Here is a 25,149-nt window from a genome sequence, read left to right as displayed (position 1 = left end):
AACAGGGAGTAGCTCTCAGCAGCCAGTGTTACCTGCCCATGACTTAATGTTGGCCTTCCTAGCTCCCAAAATTGTGAGAAATAAATGTCTCTTTTTTAGACCATACCCAGTCCCAGTTATTTGTTACAGCAATACAGATGGGTTCAAACATATGCTGAGCCAAGATCACCCAGGCCTGAGATGGAAGCCAGGAGACCCTAGGGCTTGGCCCTGACGTCCCCTACCGCTGCCTTCAAAAAAAGGGTGGTTGAGTAGAGGCCTCTGGTCCAGAAATAGCCAAGTTGAGCTGCTGTCCCTTAGATGGGTTTATTGAAGCTACAAAGTCCCTAAATGTGGGCAGTCACACACAGGCAGATCAGAATCACCCACAGGCAGACCAGGACCACCCACAGGCAGGCCAGGACCACCCACAGGCAGACCAAGACTACTCACACAGGCAGACCAGGACCACCCACACAGGCAGGCCAGGACCACCCCAGGCAGGCCAGAACCACCCACACAGGCAGACCAGGACCACCCCCAGGCAGGCCAGGACCACCCACACAGGCAGGCCAGGACCACCCACACAGGCAAACCAGGACCACCCACAGGCAGACCAGGACCACCCCCACAGGCAGACCAGGACCACCCACAGGCAGACCAGGACCACCCACAGGCAGGCCAGGACCACACACTGTGACACCAACCTCTTTTCACCATCCTTTTCCTTTCACAATCAACAAGACCCTGTGCTTTGGATCTTTTTTGGGTTCTCTCAGAACAAAACAAACTCCTCTAGCCCATGGTCACGGTGTGCTGCTGCCCTATTTTTCTGTCGAGGCATTGACCCTGTGGAGTGCTCCTCTTCTCCCTGTTGGACTCTCCTGCCTATCTAGAGTGCTCCCATGACAACTCAGAGTGCTCTTTCTCCAGGGCCCACCCCCAGACCTGCCTTCCAGCTCTCCAGCCCCAACACCTACGCAGTCATAAAGCTTTTACCGTTGGCAGTTTTCTACAACCCCTCTTTCCTCTTTGGTTGTGACTGGTCACTGTCCCTGCCAGCTGCCACACAGCCCAGGTGGGCTAAAGCATCCATCTCATTGGGCTGCTTCCTGCTCAAAACCTTCCCATGACACTACAAACCAAATCCTTAACAGTGGAGTGTGCTTGTCACAGCTGCTGGTGACCCAGCCAATTCCACCCTTGAAGCCTTGGTTTTGTCTCTTTGGTTACCGCCTGACCAGCCCGGCCTTCCTTGTTTCTGAACTTTGACAGAGAAGACTGGGGCTTCAGCTTCTCAAGCCTGTTCCCCAAAGTTCTTCCTCACAATTGTTTCTCAACTCTCCAGCCCCAAAGGGACCCAGGTGATCTCCCCTAGTCAGGAATAAGGAGCGTTGACATCTCAAGAGCACGGTTACATTTTAAGACCTAAGACAGTGGCCTTGTGTGTGGTTGTGGGGGCCTCTTTTCGCTTGGTCCAGGGTTGGGGCTATGTCTTAGCCCCCTTATAAGTGTCTTCCCTCAAAACCCATTCAGCAGACACTTAATTGGGGATACATTTTGTGACATGCTTAGCTGCATAGAGCTGAGGAAGCTCATGATAAAACAGGATGGTGAACTTGGAAGGGTAAACAATGGCATGTGTGACCGTGACTCAAAATCTATTGGAAGAAGAAGAAAAAAGCTAGGCGTGTAATCACAGCACCCAGGAGGCAGAAGATTAAGAATTTGAGGCCATCCTGGGCTTCAAAAAATACAAAGGGAAGACAGGACTATGGAGAGGTGGAAAGATGAAGCAGGGAGCACGGTAGTGCATGCCTGTGATCCCAATACTCGGGAGGTTGAGGCAGGAAGAGATCAAATTCGAAGCCAGCCTGAGCTCTCCTGTGAGATCTTCAAAATGAAGAACTAAAAGAGGAAGAGGAGGAGGAGGAAGAGGAGGAGGAGGAAGAGGAAGAAGAGGAGGAAGAGGAAGAGAAAGAAGAGGAGGAAGAGGAGGAGGAAGAAGAGGAAGACGAGGAGGAAGAGGAGGAGGAAGAGGAAGAGGAAGAAGAGAAGGGAGAGGAGGAAGAGGAGGAGGAGGAGGAGGAGGAGGAGGAGGAGGAGGAGGAGGAGGAGGAGGAGGAGGAGGAAGTTAAGTTGGTTTCCCAAGGTTTTGCAGTGGATCTCTTAGAGCTAAACTGACCTCCCTGCCTCATCCGGACACAACTCCAGGTCTGGAAGCTCCAAGTAGGAATGATGAAGGCAGAATGAAGTAAACCACGGCTATTTTAGCCCGAGCTCCTGTGGCCACTCAGCAGCCCGGGACGCATCTGCTTTTTAGAGCAGTCCTCAGGACGGGCAACAGGAAATGAGGGGTTGCGAGGTGTGAGCTGCAGGGTGCTAATTATAACTGCCACTGTGCACCGAGCACTTGCTACACGTGGGGCTCGTGACTTCTTCCCAGAAGTGTCTACATTTAGATACAAAGATGCCGAGTGCTTCCCCGGCTCTTAGCTTCTTTCAAGGATCTGCTCACAGCTGTGCTGGGGAGTCCCCTTCAGTTCACAGATAAAGAAACAGTAACAAGGACATCAGGCATCTTACCTGATCTCACAAGAATAAAAATCTAGAACCTACAGTCATCCTATCCAAAATTCATGTTCTTAAAAAAAAAAAAAAAAGCGGGGGGGGGGGTTTGCATTGACAAGCCTGTGAGATCTCCCACAAGGCAGTCAAACCAGCCTCACCTCCTGCTAAAATATGGAGTCTCTACAGCAATCCCTCCTTTATGAATAACAATTTCTCACCTGTTCATGGCCTTAAGCCATCTCCATTCAAAAACAGGTCAGATTTCATTCTAGGGTTTCAGCTGGTGACAATTACCCTCAAGAGTATGGAGAGAAGTTAAAGGCCTTCTGGCAACACTCTACCATGCCTATATGCATCTCTACTGCCCAGGAGGACTCACCCCGAGAACTCTCCCTTGCATCTATTGGTGATGATCCCCACACCAAACAGCATGAGAATTCACCATTCTTGCCCAGGAGATGGGCTGTTCTCCAGGTGCTGATGTACCCAACCTGATGTAAAACTCACACCTGAGAGTGACGATTTACTCAGAATTCGTGGACAGACCTTTCTAAAGTCAAGGGTCAGTGGGCCAGAGGGACTAGGTGTGAGTGACGGAACTGTGGCTCAGGCCTTGTGCACTGCATAGCCCACTTCCTGCATGGGCCTGGCTACCACACTGCCTCAGGGCTGCTCTGGTAGAGACAGTCCCAAATGGGTTTTCTTCTTCCTTTATTCAGCAACCACTAGGAAAATGCCATCCCATGAATATGTTTATCATCCTCGCTACCTCTATACATATTAATGAAAAAGCAGGTTCAGCTGAGCACTCTTTCTCTGGAAATTTGAAATCTGAAATGCTCCAAACTCCGAAACTGTTTGGTCCACTGACGTCTTGCCACAAGCGAAAACTTCTACACCTGATGTCAACTGACAAGCAGAGTTAAAAGGCAGGTGCATTGGAAAGATTATAAAAGAAAAAAAAAATCACTTTAAGGCTATGTTACACAGTATGTATAAAGCATAAATAAGTTTCCTTGTTAGGCTTCGGTCTCATCCCCAAGACAACTCATTACACATGTGCAAAAACTTCACAATCTGGGGCAAATTTGCAACACTCCTGGCTCAAGCATTTAGGATAAAGGATGCTCCTGATACAGTGTCCTCTAGGACAGGTTGTTTATACCAGCCATCAAGGGGCAGGCTTACCTCCCGGAAGCTGCCATAACCCCATCCATCCTTCTCTCTGCTCCTTCAACAGGTGCATCCCTGCTGTAAATCCTCTTTTGCTTAATCTCTGGAGTCACTTCCCCTTCCTGCTGGCCACATGTACGAGGAGTGATTATTCTTCCCACCCCACTGGGCTCCAGCCTGGCCATGTAGCCTGGTTTGGTCAATGAGTGGAACCTTCCAGAGTCATCATGGAATTCTGCTTTCTCTCTCATTCCCCAGATGGGTAAGGCTCTTCAGCAGCATTGCAGTGTGAAGAAACTCAGCTGCAGGTCCTTCATGTCACATCAGTGAGAACACACTTGTTACTTTGTATATGTTTGTCATAATCATATGTGTAGTACAACAGTACGTCCATGTTACTTTGTACGTAAACAGCCAAGGTTTAGGGCAGTCTGTTATGGCTACAAGCTCAGCTGACAGAATCAGGACTTTTCAAAGAAAAATCTTTGTAAGAAACCAGAGAGGGAAGCTGGGCAGTGGTGGTGCAGACCTCTAATCCCAGCACTGGGGAGGCAGAGGCAAGTGGATCTCTATGAGTTTGAGGCCAGCCTCGTCTACAGAGTGAGTTTCAGGACAGCCAGGAGTACACAGAGAAACCCTGTTTCAAAAACAAAACAAAACAAAACAAAAACAAAAACAGAGGAGGAGGAGGAGGAGGAGGAGGAGAAGGAGAAGAGAGGGGATTCTAAGTGCCTCAAAGCAAAGTTGTGGTCAAAGCAAGACTCACTTTTGGGGCACCCCCTGGTCTCCTCCCTCCACTCGTGTGGGGAAACCCAGAAAGCTCCAGTTCTAGGTCTGGGCCTTTGCGTTCCCACTTCCTCCTCAGGACACTCTACTGCAGTCATCCTGGCCACGAAGTCTCATATCCTATGTCTTCTGGACAACAGATTCCTTCCAGGACTCTGACAAAGGCACCATCATTATTCCTACCTCACAGACAGGGGTGCCAGGGCCTGGAGAGGTGGAGCATCTTGCCCCAGTCACACAAGTGGCAGGAGGCAGAGGTGAGAGTCTACCAGGCTGTGTGGCTCCCATGGTCAGTGCTGAGTCCTGAAGACACAGGACTGAAAGAGAGGGTGGAGGGCGGGACCTAGAATGGCTGAGGCAGAGAAACAGCCACTGGCCTTCCTCTGGCAGCAGACCTCAAGGGAAAGAGGTTTGGGAGCAGCAGAGTAATGTAAAGAGAGAACAAAATATACAAACCACGGGCGTCTCTGTGTTTGTGGTAAATGTGGAGGAATAAGGATTGAAGAACCAGATTGCCTGGATGACTTTGGTTTGCATTTTGATTACCTTCAGGGCAAAGCTAAACACTGAATTTATTTAAAGCCTTAAAATGCAGGGAATTCTACCATGTGGCCCTTGGAGGAGACCAAGAGCCTGAGACGTCAGTGCTCCCATTTCTGAATGGCCTGGTGTAACCATCGTGGCAGAAATGAAGATACTCTCAAGAGACCCTGGTGCCCCTTTCTCTGGGCTATCACACTATTGAAGTCATTGTCGTCAAGGAATTGAAGTGTCAGCTAGGAGAAGGAGAAGGCTGGGGTCCTGGGGCCATCAAGAGGAGGGTTTATTTCCTGGAAAGAGATTTCACAGTTCTGATAACACATCAAACAACCTTGCAGACACACTGGGATCCAGACAATGACGGGGTCAGTGATCAGTCAGGGATGACCACACCCCTTGGCAGGGCTGCTTAGTTATGCAGACCTCTTACCCTCAACTTAAACCTCATGTCAAGACCTTGAAGATGGACTTTGTGGGGGATGGTGACAGGATCTCTTTATTTGTTCCTCTCCCCACGCTGAGCGGCTCTCTTTCCTCATCTTTTCACTATTATCTGTTTAATTTGCCTATGTAGAACCAGTGGCCCAGCCCAGTTTGTTGGGGCTGCCAGGGCCCAGGCTCTGACCTTCATAGCTCCAGTAACACTGTCCATCTGCCTTAACAGAACTTCACTCAACTAAACGGTCACAGGCTCCTGGACCTTCTCAGAAGTCCCTCCATGTACTTCCTGTTTCAGCAACAACCCCTTTTTTCGAGACAGGGTTTCTCTGTGTAGCTTTGTGCCTTTCCTGGAACTCGCTTTGTAGACCAGGCTGGCCTCGAACTCACAGAGATCCGCCTGGCTCTGCCTCCTGAGTGCTGGGATTAAAGGCGTGCGCCACCACCGCCCGGCACGCAATAACCCCTTTAAGTGCGTGGGGAACCTCTACCCGCCTCTCTGATCACCATCTATACCCAATTGGGTTTTTCTTATTTCCCATCCTTTAGAAGTGGGGCCAATCTACCCATCTTCAGCCAGCACCCCATCGATTCATCCCTCCCCACCTTGCTATAAATTCCCACCTGTGCAAGCCGGATCAGGATTGAGCCAGTTCTGTACTGAGGGATCCTTCCCATGGCTGCAATGCTTCTGAACTGGGTCTGTGTTAACTCTAGCTACCGCCATCCTACTGTTTGCCTTCTGCAGGCTCAGACTTGGAAAGGGGACATGAAATCACACTGCCACCCTGCCTTCCAAGGGGTGTGCTGTGTTTAAGGTGCAGAGGCCTCCATGTGATGGCCCCAAAGGCAGCAGCAGGCAGGTGGAAAGGCATAGAGGACAGAAGAGCAGAACAGAAGCCCAGGCAGTTTCTGGGCCAGCAACACTCTTCCCTGTCACCTCCAAAAACCTCTGGTACCCACCTTGAGCCAGTAATCTCTCCACAGAGCCCTGGGCACATCCCTACCTGACCACTTTTCCAGTCCTACAGAGGTAACTAATGTGTGGCAGCCTAGTCCCAGAAGTCATGACTCTCACTAAGAGGTAGGACTACCCTGAAATCCCAGACCATCAGTTTGTGGCCTATTGGTCAACTTTCTCTCAGGGTCACAAACACATCCAGGACCATGTGGTGCCAGAGACACTGTGAAGGTCACTTTCGCCGGGCCATAGGAAAAATGACCCAGGTTTCTTGGGAAACAGAAAACAACCCAAACAACTCCACCCCTTCTGAGTCACCAAGGGACATGTATTCCAGTGGTTTAGAAAAAAGCCACAGCACCCCCGGCCCCATCCTCTTTGAGAACTCCACCCTCGCCCCCTGACTCCACAGCCTTTTCCTAGTTCCACATCTCTACCCTCATACTCAGGGAGCAACTCCTAGCAGTTCATTAAAATCCAGCAGCTCTGTTTTCCTGGGCACAAGATTGACTGCATTTCCCAGTGTCCCTTGCAGGTGGGCTTGGTCATATGACTGAGTTTTTGTCAATAAAATATGGGTACAGGAGACACCCAGACTCCTTTCCTAGTCTAACTGTTGCCTTGGACCCAACCCTAAAATATGGAGGCCACGTGCTAGAGGTAGAGCAGCAGGGTCTTGCAGGGTTCCCGAGGGAGGTGCATCTTGCCTGTGCTTCCTGAACCTTTAAGCTGTTTCTTGGTATTGTGGCAGTTGGCTGATTTTCCACATGGCCACATTCCCCACGACAGTAAACACCTTTCCACTGCTGTCTCCTATCTCACTTGATACCTTAAAAGGCAGGTGCCGTGAGTTCCTGCCACAAGATGCACTCCCTGTAACCATGGGACAAGTACAGGATGTGTTTCATTCACGTGGTCTGAGTCTCTGGAAAGACGCCCTCCAAGCAGGATGGGAACCTGCTCTACTTTCCTTTCATAGAAAATCAGCCTTTTATTGGACAAGCACCGTCACACATTTAGGACCCAGCCCTAAAGCCTCCCCCTCTTAGATACCTTTCCAGATTCTTCCTACAGAAGGGAGGATCTGGGCCCTTCATACACTTGGACAGGAGTCCCTTGGCCGTAACACCTGTCAAGCGATATCATGAGAGGAATAGAGATCGGTTTGCCCTGCTCTAGCATAGCCCTCCAACCTGACTGGAGACCCCCGAGGCCAGGACCTTCGTCTTATTTATCTATGTACTTTCTCAGTGTTTTGAACAACAAGCAGGAGAGTATTTACTGTAGCTTCCTTGGCTGCTGTCACTCTGTGGTTGACGAGGGTGACAAGGTTCAGGGGACACCCTGGAATTGTTTCTATGGGTGTCATCAGCTGGTGCTTGGAATAGCCTATGAATTCTTTTTTTTATTTTTTATTTTTTATTTTTTGTTTGAGACAGGGTTTCTCTGTGTAACAGCTCTAGCTGTCCTGGAACTCACTTTGTAGACCAGGCTGGCCTTGAACACACAGATCCACCTGCCTCTGCTTCCCGAATGCTGGGATTAAAGGTGTGTGCACCACCACCCAGCTTTATCCTATGGATTCTCATCACAGGCTTCTTGGATTTTAAAACCTAACCCGTGAACACGGCCTTTGAAAGGATGCAGAAGCTGGTGCAGACGGGTGAGCCTAGCCCAGCCGAGATCCAAGATCCAAGATGTCTTGATCAGTACAAACCCACCCCAGGATCCAGGCATGGTAGTGTGCACCTCTCAGTTTGAGAGTGGAGAGGCTGAGGTCGGAGGCCTATGAATTTGAGGCCAGCCTGGATTAAAGATCCCCAAACAGGTTCCCCCTAACCCAGCTCTGCTCTGACAGTCCCGTGCACACCCAGAACTAACACCCTGTCTTTAGAAGTGCTTGCCCAGGTGACCATTTCAAAGGCTCTGGGACAGAGATAGGACAGTGATCGTTGGTTTCATTTGATGGAAGAAAAAGCCTGAGAGGCTACATGACACACCCCAGATCACAATCACAGTTTGAGAATGTACTAGTGTGTCGTTGAAACCCAGGACCAGACATCTTATTTCTTCACCTTTTCCTCCCTTTCTCTATCATCCTTTGTGCTCACAAACAAGAAAGAACTTGACTATGGCTACTGGGAAGCGAAGACAACCAAGCTGGGAGCAAAGACAGTGAAAATTAACAGTGACTTTGCTTAATGTTTTGAAATAGTGTCTTTCTAATTTGATACTTTGTGACTTGACACTCACTGGTAGCTAGCTGGGCCGGCCTCCAAGTTACCAAAGCATGCACTACCATGTCTGGCAATTTTAACATTTGAGTGATAAGCTGAGTTTAAAACAAACCTGGTCAAGGTCTAGTCCATATAATGTGGGCACAGGAAACATACCAACACGATAAGCTGAGTTTAAAACAAACCTGGTCAAGGTCTAGTCCATATAATGTGGGCACAGGAAACATAACCAACACGTGTCTCCTCTCAAACTCTTACCTAATCCAAACTGCTACCTTCAACCCAACTCTAAAAATGATTTTCCCCATTCTAGTTTCAAACATGGGGACGGAGTGGAGGGTTTGTGGCTAGCAGGTTCTACTGTGTAGCTTGGAGGGAGGAAGGTGAGGTGAGAACTTACTAGATTTTTCTTCTTTGATTGGGTACTCCAGGACCTCAGTGGAGCTGTCCTTCAGGGAAGGGAAATGGACGCACAGCACCAGGCGTTTCAGGCTGCTGTCCCGGCAAACCAGGAACATCTGAAATGGTAGAAGCAGAGGCTCAGTGAACCGGAAGCTTTGGTGGAGGAAGAGGGATGGAGGCAGGGTGGAAATCATCCAGAGGGTATCTGAAACAAACTCGAAGAGGAAGTGGTCACACATCCCTTGAGAAAAGTGAACCTGACCCATATCCAGAGTGGAGTCTCAGTTTCTCCACTGCTGATGCATGGGAGTGGGTGGGGTTCTGTATGCCGGTGGCCCAGGATCTAGGCTCAGAAAAGCCCTCATAGTTGGGAGTTGGTTGAATTTCAACTCATGGCTCTAGCATCCAGCTTTTTGTGGGGAGGGGTGGGGTTGGAGGTGGGGACTGTCTGTTGGAAACAATCATAGGTATCAGAAAATTTATACTTTTTCTCCTTTGCAAAAACAAAAAAGAGCAGCTAGGTGGTGGTGGCGCAAGTTTTTAATCCCAGCACTTGGGAGGCAGAGGCAGGCAGATCTCTGCAAGTTCGAGTCCAGCAGAGTCTACAGAGCTAGTTCTAGGACAGCTAAGACTACCAGAGAAACCCATCTTGAAAAAAAAAAACATAAATAAATCAATAAATAAAAATTGCTATTTTATTTTATGGTACTGGAGCCTGAACACAGGCCTTGTGGGTGCTAAGCAGCAAGGCCCTGCCACTAAGTTTCAGACTCAGCCTTCCTTTCATTTTCCTTTAAGACAAGGTCTCACTAAGTTGCCCAGTCTGGTCTTGAATCCCACATGGGCCTTGCTTGAACTTTTGATCCTCTGGTTTACCTCCTGAGTAGCTGGGATTATGGACCTTTGCTATCAGTCCCTGCTAAAAATAACAGACAGTTAACCTGGAGCTCTCTGTGGTAGGAACTGTCAGGGTATATCATATACTCACTGGCTCCATTTTCTCCATCACCCTATGGTGTAAGTTTTGTTATGGTCCCCATTTTACAGGTGAGAAGCGAAGAGACCCTGTCCATCACTGCCCACTACACCCCAGGAGAGTGCGGTGCCTGAGTAAATGCCTGTCTGGACCACAGGATGAACTCAGGAAGGTTGGCCTGGCCAGGACATTATAAAACAACAGTTTGTAACAATGGGGAGGCCTCTCACTGTGACTGTACCTGGAAGGCCACTGCCTCCAGGGACTATTCGAAGTGGAGCCACTACATGATCAGAAGTGGTACAACCTGGGAATCTATAAATATAAACTTAGTTACGGCTTCCTGGCTGTGACAAGCTGAATGGGATCCAGCCTCAGGACACCTAGGACCTTCACCATGCAAGGGCTCTCTGCACTAACCTAACATGAAGTTCTTCCAGGTTCTCTTCTGCTGCAGATTCCCTCTGAGCTGACAGAATCAACAGACGGCCCTCTGCGCCAGTGGACATATGTGTCTGTGCTCTATTAAGCCAGTACTGGCTGACCACGGACACCAGGGACAGCTCAGAACGGGAACCATCTATTTATAGACTCCTAGGCTGTACCATTTCTGATCATGTAGTGGCTCCACTTCCGAGTGGTTCCCAGAGGCAGTGGCCTCCTAGGTGCAATCACAATGATAGGCCCTTCCTTTGTTACAAACTGTTCTTTAATAATGTCCTTTGCAGGCCCAGCTGGCCCTTCCCAAGCCCACCCTTCCTTCCCAGGTGACACCTTCTGGAATACTCCTAGCCTTTTGGAACGCACTGTCAACAGAAGGGAAGCACTTGGTCTGTGTTCCCATTCTTTCCATGCTCACACTGCTCCTGGACTCTGTCTCCTGGGCTCAGGTCCCAAACAGCTCAGCTGGAAATCCCAAGGCCAGGAGTGTGGCCAAGCTGTTGAGGGCTGGCTGAGGAGCGAGGACACAGGGACATCCCCAAATGTGAGGACATGACCCCAAGTGTGGGAAGCTCTGGAGAAGACCTCTCTTTAGGCTCCAGATTCTGCTACCACAACTACTGATTATTAATCCCACCATGATACTGCCAGGTCATCTTAGGCATGAGTGCAGTGTTGTTAATAAAATACACAGTGAGCTCGCTGCTTGTGATCCACAGCAGCTGACGTGTACCATCTCCCCAGTTGGCCCCAAGCCTGAACTTGCAACTTCTCATACTACATCTACAGGGGGTGTGGTTATGAGGAAACAGAGGTAAGGAGAGCCAGGTAATGCTTAAGACAGCACAGGAGATGCTAGAGATGGGTTTTAAACTCAGGCCCTTGACTCTAGGTCTCAGGCATGACCCTCCCCTATCTCACCATGCTCTTAAAGGTTGTTTCTTCATGGGCATGCATGGCCCTTCTGGAAGTTAGCTGAAGTGGGAAGGCGCGGGGGTGGGAGTGGGAGGGAGTGGGGGTGGCGGTGGTTAGCCTCTCTCTTCTGGTGGAGAGAACATGAGAACCAGAAGCAGAAGTAGAGAGAAGGGAAGAGGAGTTGCTAGTCTGTCTGCTTGTTTCTAGATGCTTCCATTAGCTCTCACTCCCTGCCCAGAGACAATGGTCGAGACACTGAACTTTAACTGTCCCAAATATGTCTCTCAAATATGAAGTCACTTTGTTTCTTCTTCAGAGGTTCAAGGTCAATTTGCCTCCTTGCCCACAGATCCATGGGAACCAGCGGGGCTGAAGGAAATAAATGCGTGTGAATGAATGTCTGAGTGGGTGTGGCACAATATGAAATACAGCTGGTCTTTGTTTCCAGTTCTTGGTACAGAGCTTCAAAACCCTGGGAACTTCCTGAGGCAGGGGCATCTGTCCTTTCTAAGGACCTTTTCTGACCAGGCATGGGGTTATGCTAACAGGAGGCTCTTAGGCCCTTGGTTTCAGAGGGAGACTGAAGAGGGATTGTAGGCTGAAGCTGCCAGCCCCACCCTGACCTGGGGGAGGTGAGCAGGGTTGGGATGGGTACCCTTACACAGTCTGTGATTTCATTCCTGCCCAGTAGATCTCAGGAGAATGCTGCTGGCTAGATCTGGTAGCACGTGCCTGGAAGTCTAGCGTTTCTGTCCCCCTAAGCATCTCTGAACCAGAAGAGTGACCAGGGCAGGAGGCTCCCGTGGCAAGGAAATCTGACAGACCTAATTCCAGACTGCAGACCTCAGGCCTCGGCTCTGAGTGGAGCGGAGCCAGAGTGAGCAACACAGGAGCAGGCAGTAGGGCCTTCTGTTCATTCCTGGATGCTCACCAGGGTGACTGGTCACAGAGCTGTTCACTCTCCTGCCCACACTGCCAAGGTTCCTGCTCCTGAGCCATTTCCCCGATTCACCAGGCCACCAGTAGACTCGCTGGTCCCAGGGTCCTCACCTACCTGAGCTGACATCTGGGTTTGGCTCCTCTGTCCCCTGTCTCCTTTCATCAGCTCCTCTAAGACAATCCACTAGGAACCCCTAGAAAGCAGAATGGCCTTCCCGGAACAGTGTAAGCCACTGGGCCACATGCCACACTGGGGTCTCACTTCTGTGACAGCTAGGATTTCCCCAGCTGAACTCTGAACTAGATGATGGTGAGAGGCCTGGGCACTGAGTCTGAATAGTTGTGTCCTTCTAAATTCCAATGCAGAACTGCTCTGCGTTGTCAGGGAGGTCACCTGCCCTCTCTGACCTGGGTCTGTAGGGAAGAAAACCACATAGGATTCCAATGCTCTTCTTGCTCCAGCACCTTGGGGGCCTTCCCAGCCCTTCCCCACAAGGTTGCAAGAGAGCTCATGTTGTGATGAATTAAGGCAATCTGAGGCTGGTGCAGATGACTCGGAATCCCTCCCTGTCTGTGTTGGCCAGTATGGAGTAATTTTTTTGTTCTGTTTTTTGACACAGTGTCTTGCTTGGTAGTCCAAGCCGGGCTGAAACATGCTATGGAGCCCAGCAGAACATCAAACTCGCAGTGATTCCCCTGCTTCCGCCTCCTGAGAGCTGAGGTTGCAGGCATGTCCAACCACAGATCATACCCTGCCAGGATGTCTAGTTTTCTTTCGAGACAGGGTATGGTGGCCTTGAACTCACAGAGATTCACCCGCCTCACCTCCACCTCCCAAGAATTGGGATAAGATAGGATGGGTTTTGAACAGGCCAATGTTTTCAACAATAGCTGGGATGGAAAAAGACTCAGGCAAAGAATTACAGGGCCACAGCAATCCCCTCAAATAAATAAAAACGCCAATCTAGATACACTCTAAATGGCTGTGTTTTCATCTTTCATTTTGGACCAGAGCTGTTTGCAGCTGGAGGAATTTCCCATCATGCCTATGGGCAGCCCAGTGGCCATCCTGGGTTCATATAGCTGTGGTAGTTCATTGGCAGCCAAGGACCTCTCACCCCAGGGTTCCCACCCCAACAGAGCTGGGGAGTACATGCAGAAGATCAGAGATCCGGAAATGGACTGAAGGACACATTGACCAAGATTCATTTACGAGACATGGAGAAACTGCAGCTCATCATTCCTCTGACTTACAACACGGCCATGGTAAGGCCCAGGCAGCATTTCTCAAGGCTGGCCACAGCTCGGAGTCACCTTGGGAGCTTTTAAAGCATGCCAACGGCTCCTCTTTCAGAGAGGAGAAACACAACTTGGTGCCAACAGATGGATTAGCTTCTCAAGCACTAAGGGGGAGACCAAATGTCCCAGCCCCACACAGGGCGCCCCCATCCATCACCCAGCAGGTCTGGGGATGTTAGATGGAAGAATCCCTACTTTTTAAGCCAAGCCAAAAGACGAAGCATTTGGCCTGGGGGTGGGGAGGCTGATGCTGTAATTTTTTGGGCCTCTGAAGGCAGCCAGTGGTGGAACCGAATGAGACACCACAATTGGAAGCCGAACTCAGGCCATGTGTTCCCCTCGCAGGGCTGTTTCCTAAGTGTGGATGGAGAGTGTGCCCCTGTTCACAGGGCTGCCACAAGGATGAGAGAGGGGACCACTGAACCTCCCAACCACTGTCAATGCCACCTTTCTCAGCCTCATCCCATGCAGAGGGAAACAGGACTTCCCTGTATCACCAAAGAAGCTTGTCGGAATGGAATTAGCACTCTTGCAATCTGTCAGATCATGGTCTGCCAGTCCATCTGACAACACGCATTCCCACAGCTCTTAAGCTAAACTCTCACCACCACAGAGGCTTCTGTTATTGAAGACTACCTTTTAAGGGCTATTGAGATAGCTCAGCAGGGAAAAACACTGATGACCTGAGTCTGATCCCCCAAACCCACATGGTGGAAGGAGAGAACCAACTCCTACAAGCTGTCCTCTGAGCTCCACACTCCCACTGTGGCACGTGCATCCCTCCTCCATAAAGAGATAAATAATAAGTGAAAACTGTCTTTCAACCTAGAAATGATAACAATTCAATCATAACAGATCTAGGTCACACACAGACCTTGGCTTCTAGGAGAGTTCCTTAATCAAAGGAAGCAGAAGTCCTTGGAGACACAGGATGTGGCTGGTCCCTGGGCTGAGGCAGAGGGTGTACAAGATAACAGCATCTTGTATGGCCAGAAAATAAGGAAGTGCTCCAACAGAAAGCAGGCAAGGACACCTGTACTCACGATTGTGGAGTGCTGGGGTCCAAGGGACACAAGAGCCATGTCCTTGTTTGCTTTCTATTGCTGCGACAAACACTGAGACCCACAGTATCTTGGGGAGGAAAGAGTTTATTTCATCTTACCGCTCACAGTCCATTATTGAGGGAAGTCATGGCAGGAACTGAGGTTGTAAACTGGACTCAGGAACCAAAGCAGAGACCGTGGAGTAATACTGCTCACAAGCATGTTCTGCTTGCTTTTTTATACAACCTAGGGCCTCCTGCCTAGAGGTGGCATCACCCACAGTGGCCTAGGCCCTCCCATAGTAGTCATCAACAAGAAAATGCCCCTCGGACTTGCCTATAAGCTAATCTGATGGAGCCATTTTCTCAACTGAGATTCCCTTTCCCAGATGACCCTAGATCGTGTCAGGCTGACAAAAGCTAACCATCACAATCCACGTGAGAGACTTCTGTGGACAGCTTTCCACAGAATTGCATATTAGGATCCAGGGAGATAGCTTAGTGGGTAAAACACCTGTCTTGCAAGCCATCAAGGCATTAGGACCTGAATTTGCTCCCCAGAACCCTTGCAAAAGGTGGTGGCACACACCAAATCCCAGTGCTGAGGAGACAGACACAAGCAGAGGATCTCTGGGGTTCACTGGCCAGCTAGCCTTGCCTTCTTTTATTTTTTGTTTTTTCGAGTCAGGGTTTCTCTGTGTAGTTTTGGTGCCTGTCCTGGATCTCTCTCTATAGACCAGGCTGGCCTCAAACTCACAGAGATCTGCCTGGCTCTGCCTTCTAAGTGCTAGGATTAAAGGTGTGTGCCATTGCCACCCAGCCGAGCCTTGCCTTCTTATTGAAGATACAATGAGACCAGGTTCTATGAGACTCTCAATAAATAAATACCAACCTGATAAACAACACCTGAGGCTGACCTTTGGCCCCCATAGCAGGGGTACACACACAAGGTTGAAAATTAGTTTGCACCCAAAGTATAAAACTAGTCTTAGGATTACATATTGATGGGCATGATTAAGCAGACAAGGGGAAAGAGATGAATCTTATGCAGAACTCTAATGTCTCTGGAGCCTGTTATCCAGGAGGCAGGGTGTAATGCCCCTCCTTACAGCAGAGCGACTTTCCTTCTAAAGATTAGGGAAAGAGGAGGGCAAGAATGAGGTTGAGGTGGAGAGATGTCACAAACTGGGCAGGCAAAGCCAATGCCGCCAGGACGAATTGCATTGCTATTTAGCACCTGTTGTGGTTTGAATAGGAAATGTCCCCTACAGATTCATGTGTTGAAGACTTGAAGCCAAGGTCTCTGACTTAGTGTGCTAATTCAGAGCTCTGGAAACCTTAGGAGATGTGGTTTGGCTAAAGGACATAGGTCATTTGGGGGTGGGTCCTTATATGGCCCTAGGTCCTTCCTGTTTGGCTATGTGTGTTCTGTCTACCATGAGGTGATAGGCTTTGCTCTGTCACTTCCTGCCCACTTTGAGTTGATAGAATTTGCTCCATCACTTCCTGTCCACCAGGAATTGATAAGCCTTGCTCAATCACTTCCTGTCCACCATGAGGTGATAGACATTGCTCCATCACTTCCTGTCCACCATGAATTGATAAGCTTTGCTCCATCACTTCCTGTCCACCATGAATTGATAAGCTTTGCTCCATCACTTCCTGTCCACCATGAATTGATAAGCTTTGCTCCATCACTTCCTGTCCACCATGAGGTGATAGACGTTGCTCCATCACTTCCTGTCCACCATGAGGTGATTGGCTTTGCTCTGTTACTTCCTGCCTACCATAGGGTGATGGGCTTTGCTCATCATTGGCTCTCTGTCATGCCATTCAGCATCACTTCAGGTCTACAGCAATGTTAACCAAATACAAACTTAGATCTCTCAAACCATGAGCCCATGTAAGTCCTTCAGCTTTTAATTGGTTTTTAATTCTCAGGAATTCATCACAGCAGCAAAAATCATGACTAACACAGAACCTTTGAATGATGAGTTGGCCCCAGCTTTGCCTCTGTTACTCCACCGAGACTTGTCAACTCATGCTTAACCACTAGACAAACTCCAATGAAGGACATTCTGCTAAATGCCCCATCTGTCCTCTTCAAATCTCACTAACTGTCCCCACCAAGAGGAGTCAAAGGAGCTATGATGACTGCATGGCATATGTGTCCTGGAGAGGGTCCTGGGGCAGACAGAGGACATCAGGCAAAAGCAAGCCCAGGCTTTAGCTGGCACTGATGTGCCAGGACTGGTACAGTAACTGTGGCAAGTGTTGGTTAGCTGCTGTCAACGGCAGGGCCTGCACGTGGGTGGGCACAGGGCATGCTCTGTTCTCAGGGTACAGGGCACTCTCTGTTCTGGGCTTGCAACTTTTCCATAACTCCAAAACCATGCTAACTAAAACAACAAACCAGCCTGAGTGCAGAAGAAATAAAGGCAACTTTCTGTTGCTGGATACATATGATTTTTTTTTTTTTTCTTTTAAAAAGGGCCACAGTGTTCCCAAGTCCTTATCAGAGAAGAGGCTGCTGGGAGTAGAAGCAGGTCCTGAGGAAGGAAGTAGATGTGGCCAAGGTCACACAGACACTGAGAGCTGGCTCTAGGCATGACAAAGGCTGCCTCTCACAATGCTTCAGGAGGTGGACCCAGGAGGTCTCTGGGCTGTCTTAAAGCAGGGACCACCCATGGTGTCTGTGCTTTTCAAAATAATGACATCATCGCACTGGTTCTGTGGGAAGCATATTGTGCAGCAAACGGCTTTCCCAGCATCTTTGAACATCACACCATGTGCCTCTCTTTCTTTTTTCTCTGGAATAGTCTTACATGGTGGTCCAGGCTGGCCTGGAACTCACTGAGCTATATTCTCCAGCCCCACTCTCCTAGCTGTGTGACTTTAGGCAACATCTCTGTACCTCAACTTCCTCACCTGGAAAGAGGGATGCTGATTATGTCTAGCTGACAGAAATGGCTACAAGGTTCAGATAATATTGGCAAGTGGCCATCTTAGCTTGTGTAAGTATGTTATAGGACGTTGGCTCAACAATGATAAAATAGCCTAGTGATCACCTTTCAGAACACATCCCTGTCCTCAGCTAAGACACCTGAATCTATACAACCTGCTCACATCCTCCTCTAGTCTCAAAACCTCCTGGGATCTTTTGTCAACTCTGAGCCAGCCCAATGCTGTGCAAACGGGAGTTAGGCTGTATCATTTAGAGTCTGTACTGTTCAGTGCAGATGCAACTGTCCCCGCCAACATTTTCCATCCATGGTTAATGTGCAGATGCCATATGGAGATATGAGGGTGACTGTGTTTGCTTCCTTCCTGTTTCTCCTTTGCTGGTCTAGTCCCCACTCTGCTCCAGGTAGGCCTGGACTTGGGTCCACCACTCACTAGCCTCATAACCTGAGGCAGGTGACCTCACTCCCCAGGGCTAGCAGCCTTGCTGCCCACGCAGCACTGGGCTTTTCCTAGACTTCTAGACTCTAGCCCTGCCTCTTGTAGCCAGCTCCACATCTCTTGACCTCGGGGCTGTTCTTGGCAGGTGATTGTTCTCCCAGAACAGGCAGAGAGAAAGGATGGGAAAATGAACTGTCAAACCCATGTAATAGTAATAGACTGATGAACAGCACAAAGCTCCCAGACCGTCAGGTGACAGAGCCCTGAGGCGTATGCTCCACACTACTTTCCAGGGGGATTCAGTCAGTGTATATAACCTTTGCCAGCCTCTTTCGCTTTCTGTGGCTTCTTGAGGACTCTTTTCTGGACACCAATGGTTCCAAAAGGCTGGCACTGAAGAAACAACTCAGGTCTCCTCATGGCTTTTGAAATAGGATAAAAGCAAAGCCTGCTAATGACAAGGTGACATCTGGATAGCACAGGGACGGCGCTCACAAACAACCCAAACAGAACCATCTCTGCTCTTAGGGGCCTGGGAAGTTGTCAAGTTTCTATGCTTTTTGAAGAAAGGATGGTATGGGGGAAACGGGGTTGCTTGCTGAACACGGCATTCACACTACCACTGAGCCTAACTCTAGCCACAGAAATTCTTCTGACAAGATCACAACTTCTATTGCCCCAGTTTGTGGTATGACTCCCATCAGTATTCTTCCAGAGACTGGGGGTGGGGTGGGGTGGGGTGAATCTGTTCCTTACTACTCAATGATTAGACCCTCCTTCACACATCCTAGACATACCCTTCCTGATGGCTAGCTGTGGTGGTCTGAATGATAAATGTCCCTCCACAGTGTCAGGCATTTGAATACTTGGTCCCCACTTGATGGTATTGTTTGGGTAGGTTCAGGAGGCGGGGCCTTGCTAGAGGAAGTATGCCACTGGGGTGGGCTTTGAGAGTAACAAGTTTTACCTATGTCTAGGTTGTTCTTTCTGCTTCTGTGCTTGTGGGTCAAGATGTTAACTCTTAGCTGGCTACTCCAGTAGCCATGCCTGCTGCTTCTCCTCCATGACAGACTCTTATTCCTCTGGACCCATCACAGTGCTTTTCTGTTGTTACAGCAACAGAAAAGCAACGAATAATACACTAGGCACCAACTTCCTCCTTGACCCACCTTTAAGCTGCCTCCTCACAAGAATGGAGGAGTGAATCCTGTCTCACAGGGGAAGGTACAGGCTGCTAGGGGTTCCTACTGTGTGGGCCCCAGTCACTGAAGGACTAGAAACTTTTAGAGAGAGGAATAAACAGTGGGTTTGTTTTCTGGGCCATGGCATCTCCCTGCCCCCTGCTTCCTGCTGTGCACCCCTGTGGGAAAAGAGGCATCTATGGACACTCAGGCTAACCTATGGGCTGGGGTAGGCTGGCTGGGCTCTACACCTCGTGGCAGGGTGGCTGGGACTTGGCTAGAGGTCCCCTGGATTCCAGTCTTCCCAGTTTTCAGGCACAAATGACAGCTCTGTGGATCTAATATATTTGGGGGTGGGAGAATCTGAGCCCCAAGTTCTAGATGGAGGATGACTCCCAGGAGACAGAGAAGTGCCACAAGCCACACCCAGATGAGAACAGCTAGGAAGCTACTCTGTCCCTGGCTCCTGGGATGTAGTAGCAATATGCTACGGAACAAACCTTTTCTATACTATAAATATGTATCACTCTCATTGGTTAATAAAAGCTGACAGGCAGGTAGCTGGGCAGAAGTTAGGTGGGAAAGCCAAACTGAGGATGATGGGAAGAAGGAAGGTGGAATCAGCAGAGACACCAGCCAGTTACTGCTGGGCAAGCAGGACATATAAAAATGAGGTAACAAGCCATGAGCATAAACAGAAATATGGGTTAATTTAAGGGTAAGAGTTAGTAATAAGCCTGAGCTACTGGCCAAGCTTTTTTCCCCCAGAGCTGAGAACCGAACCCAGGGCCTTGCACTTGCTAGGCAAGCACTATAACACTGAGCTAAATCCTCAACCCCTGGCCAAGCTTTTATAATTAATATAAGCCTCTGTGTGGTAATTTGGGAAGTGGCTGCTGGGTATTTGGGAGTTACTAGTGGACAGAAACTCCCCTCTGTTTGCAGCAATAGTTGCCTTAGGTAGTTAGGGGTCATGGCTCATTCCTGAGAAGACAGTGGGAGAGAGCCTCGGGCACAGTGAATCTTTGGGGAATATGGCTGCTAGGGTATGGGACACTGTCTGGAAGATGACTAAAAGGATACAACATTGGTCTCTGTCAGAATGATTGTGGAAGCATAGTGGGTCCTGGAGTGGACGGGGGGGGGGGGGAGTGGATGGGCACTGCTTAATGGAGACAGGGCTGTCTTTTGAGCTGAAGAGAATGTCTCAGAACCAGATGGAGGCAGTAGCTGCATACTAATACACAGCATACTAAATGCCTGTGGTACACTTTAAATGTCTGTTTTTATGTGATGTTATGTGATGTGATGTGTATTTTGCCTTAACTTTTTAAAATGCCTTCTGGGGAGTGAGTTGGCCTTGAGTAGGTGGAAAAAGCCTTCATTAGACATTTTACTTCTGACAATTTTGTTCATTTCTGTCCAGCTTGTTTTTTTTTTAAAAAATAACGAATGCATATATGGATCACTTTTATAATTAAAACAAATTACATGCTGTTTTCAAAAGGGAATAGCATTTGAGAAAATGTGTGGGGGTGACAGGAGCAGGGGAGGTGCTCTGACTCATTCTATCAACTGTCATCTGGTCATCTCTGTCTGTTCAGCCATCATCTCATCTATTCATGCTCCTATCCACCCATCCACCCACCCATCTGCCCATCCATCCACTAATGCATTCACTCATCCACTCACCCACCCACCCACCCACCCATCCACCCACCCATCCATCCACCCACCCGCCCATCCACCCACCCATCCACTCACCCATCCACTCACCCATCCACCATCTACTGTTCACTCTCTCTTCCCATGTACTGGGAACAGAACATGAAGAGGAGATATTAAAGCTTCCATTTCAAAGAAACAAAAATGAGTCCCAGAAACCTAGGGCCATTTGTCCACCCCAAAGCCTGACTCCAGAGCATCTGCTGATGAACTATGGTGCATCCTGAGCTCTTCACACCTATACCTGCTTCACTGGAGTGGACAGAGCTGACTTACCCCAGCGCTCTCCCGCTGCAGGATCCTGGCAGCCTCTGCCTGGCTTAGCCCTAGCTGCAGCCACACAGGGCAGGTCTTCACCAGCTTCTCCAGGACACTGATGCCCCGGCGTGGGATGCAGTTCTTTGAGGTGGTTGGCAAACCAAGCCTCATGCCATCTTTCTCTTCGTCTTCTTCTCCCTCTCCTTTGCCAGCATCTGAAACAGGACTGAGACAGGATATAGAATCAAATGGTCAGTGCATCCCTCGGAGGGCCATGGGAGGATGGACAACAAGTAGGGATTGAATTGACCCCATTTGCTCATTTAACATCTATGTAGCCAGGGCCCTTTTGGGGAATGATATCAACAGATAAGTCTCCACCTAAGGCATGTATTATTACAGCTAGTAAGACACACACAGAAACAGCCAGCTAAAGTGCAAAAAGGGACTAATAATAATAGGAGTAGAGTGGACACACTGGCTAGTTTCAGCCCAGGTGGACTCAAGGAAGCATAGCAGCATCTGAGTAGATCCTCGAAGAAGGGTTTTGAAACCTTTTAATTGAGGAACAACTGGCAGGCTATGAGATGTACAAATGGCTTGTATACAGCTAGCTCCATTTTGACCTGTCCATGCCCATGTAGTTACCACCATGAATGAAAGAGACCTGCACCATCCAATATGACTTGCTACACATTGGTCACTGGGTTAAGAGGGACTGGTCCATACTGAAAATATAGGCTGAGAGCATTCTAGGCCCAGGTGACCACAGTGTACAAAATGGTGAGGGAGGGAGAGAGAGAGAGAGAGAGAGAGAGAGAGAGAGAGAGAGAGAGAGAGAGAGACCCCACAAACCATCCAGGCATTTGCATTTCAGATGGAAAGGAGGTAGTGGGTGGGGTAGACTGGACAGCAGAACTGCAGGGGAAGGGCGGGGGGGGGGGGTGGAAGGCCAAGGAGGACCCCAGTACACAGTCACTTTAGACTGAAAACTGCAGGTGTCCGGGGGAGAGATGTCCAGGAGGAACTTCAGGGATGGGGGCAGGTGACAGGGGTGAATTTGGAAGGTGAAGTTAGAGGAGGAAGGGGACCCCAGGAGTTCTGTAGTCACTGGGAGCCTTGGCTCTGAGTATTCAAGCAACTCCCCCAGAGGCCCAGTGCTGAGGGGAGGAGCCTTTGAACCCTGTTCCCTAGACCAGACCTTGGGCTTCCTAAGCCTGGGATCTTTGCAGACCTACCAAGGCGGCTCCACTCCCTCTCCCCCATGTTCCTCTCTGCATCATGAGTTGTAGGCTGCTGCTTTCGGGTGACCAAGTGGAAACTGTTCCAGACTCTGGCTTGAGTCACAAGGTCCTAACCCTGTGCATCCCTGCTCCAAAAGCTTCTGTGGCTCCCACTTCCTAAAGAATTCAGGCCCATGCCCTATTATTCAAGGCATTCTCATCCTGAAAGGACCCCCTGAAAGGCAGCTGTCCATTACCCCCCATAGAACCTACATATCTTTCTCCAGTCTCCTGTTTGAACTGCCTGTCTGCCTATAGTTCCCACAGGCCTCTTGACTCACTGCAGCTGATAAGCAGAGATATGAGACAAGATGTCAAAAACAACTACTGTATTAAAAAAAAAATGTTGAATTAGAGTTGAAAACTTCTACCCGGGTCTGGGGTGACTAGAGGTAAAGTATTTGCCAGGCAAGCATGAGATCTGAGTTTGATACCCAGAATCCACATAAAAAGCTGGGCATGGTGGCACACACTTGCAATCCCAGTACTGAGGAGGTAGAGACAGGTGGATGTCTGGGGCTTCCTCACCAGGCAGCCTAGCTTCCTTGGCAAGTTCTAGGCCAGTGAGAGATCTAGTGTCTTAGGGTTGCTATTGCTGTGATGAGACACCATGACCACAGCAACTCTCATGAAGGAAAGCATTTAATTGGGGCTGGCTTATAGTTTCAGAGGCCCAGTCTACTGTCACCGAGGCAGGGAGCATGGCAGCATGCAGGCAGACATGGTGTTGAAGTAGCTGAGCACCCTACATGTGAATTCACAGGCAGCAGGAAGAGACGGGCACTGGGCCTGGCTTGGGCTTTTGAAACCTCAAATCTCACCCCCAGTTACATTTCCTCCAACCTCCAACAAGGCCACACCCACTCCAACAAGACCACACCTCCTAATTCTTTTCAAGTAGTGCCAATCCATAATGACTAAGCATGACAAATATATGAGCCCATGGGAGCCATTCTTATTCAAACTACATTTTGTCTCCAAAAACAAGTTGGAAGGTGTCTGAAGAACACCCGAGTTTGTCCTCTGCCCTCCACAGACACGTGCATCTACGCATGTGCACACAGACACATGCACACACCTCTGCCCATCAATCTGAAGGGAAATATTTGCAAAATACATACTTCATGAGTGACAGGCAAGTCAATTGAAAAAGGGAAGTCAAAAGAGCTGAACAAATTCTCCAAAGGCAACATGCATGGGTCAATAAGCAGGTGAAAAGGTGCTAAGAATCCTTAGTTATTAGGGACATGCAAATTAAAACCACAAGGTGACACCATGGTGCAACCAGAAGATTGACTGAAATAAGAACCGCCCCCACCACTTTTGCTGAGGATGGCTCAGGAACCAGAAGGCTCTCAGATTTGCTTGTATAAATGTACATTGATACAACCACTTTGGAAAGTTACAGGGCAAGTTGTTACAACCTGAACACATGGTCTCCATGGCAGGTCCCATTCCTCAGTATGTTCCCCAAAGGAATGAAAGCCCACATCTGTAAAAGGATGGGTAAGGAAATGGCCACAGGAGCTTGACTTACAATAACTCCAAACTGGCCCAGGGACCCATCGATGGAAGGAGGATGAAGAGGCTGGGCTCCCCACACAAGGGAACAGCTAGCAATAAGAGACCCACTGATGAATAGCCACATGGGTGAATCACGAATGCCCACACTACATCAAAGCCACAGGCAAAGAAAACAGATCCCACGAGTCAATGCGAAGTTCAAACGGTGCATACTTCCATCCGTGTGTTTGTTTACTTTGCTCACATCCATTTTATACTAAAGCAGTAGAGAGCGGTCGTCTACTGAACTCTGTAGTTAACAACCCATATGCTAACATATTCAGGGAGGGCTAGAACTTCCTCTGGAATGCACAAAAACAAAGGGAACTTTCAGATAGATGAAGGCATGTAATAACACAAACAGGGAAAAACATTAAGGGTAAGTGGTAGATATGACTGTTCACTACAAAATCTGCTCTTCTGCATGTTTAACATTCAATTTTACTTCTTCAGGAAACTAAGATAAAATTCTTCACATCCTGTGAAGCCTATTCAAATGAAGCCTGATTGCTGTACCAGAAGCCTGGATCTAAATTCACGCTGTGTGGCTTTAGGCTCATTATCTTACCTCTCTGGGCTTCAGTTTAATTACCGTTAAAAAAATGCCTTTGCTGGGCAGGATGACTGTGCCGATCTGATGCAGTCTGTTGAAGATTTAGCCCAGTGTTTCCTGTAATTCAGCAGGGCTAGCTATTGTGTGCCTATCCTTCGACTCTCCAGCCACCATTCTTCTCTTCCTGCTGCAATCCCCTACTGTGTGCAGACTTCATATGAGGACTTCCGTCCGGCACGTTTGACTGGTGTGAACGGTGCTCACCTCTGTGTGCTGCTGTCTTGTGTCCGAGACTTCTGGCCCTGGTGGCAACCCATGAGTTCGAGTGTCCAGGAAACATGCAGCCTGGCATGAACACAGACACATCTGCCAAGAGAATCTGAGTTTCTTGACCAAGGAAACCCCAGGGAGGACTCTGCGAATGCCCTAAGTGCAGCTGGTGGATGAAGAGGCAAGGCCAGGGTGGTCCACACAGCTGGCAGTGA

The 25,149-nt window shown here is 49.1% G+C and overlaps 1 protein-coding gene across 1 annotated transcript in view; it reads right to left on the bottom strand.

The window, feature by feature from the left end:
• Rin3 (Ras and Rab interactor 3) overlaps window positions 1–25,149 on the bottom strand; it is a 111,104-nt gene that overhangs the window by 59,321 nt on the left and 26,634 nt on the right. Inside the window, exons 2-3 of the mRNA XM_059278985.1 lie at window positions 21,284–21,491; window positions 9,086–9,203 (exon numbers count right to left, since the gene is read on the bottom strand). Of these exons, the coding sequence (XP_059134968.1) occupies window positions 9,086–9,203; window positions 21,284–21,491 (326 nt within the window). The remainder of the gene's footprint in view (window positions 1–9,085; window positions 9,204–21,283; window positions 21,492–25,149) is intronic.

Source organism: Peromyscus eremicus, chromosome 14, assembly GCF_949786415.1.
Source record: "Peromyscus eremicus chromosome 14, PerEre_H2_v1, whole genome shotgun sequence".
In the NCBI taxonomy this organism is placed as follows: domain Eukaryota; kingdom Metazoa; phylum Chordata; class Mammalia; order Rodentia; family Cricetidae; genus Peromyscus; species Peromyscus eremicus.
Note: the sequence above shows the minus strand (reverse complement) of the source record. Positions and strands in the feature narration are given on the sequence as shown.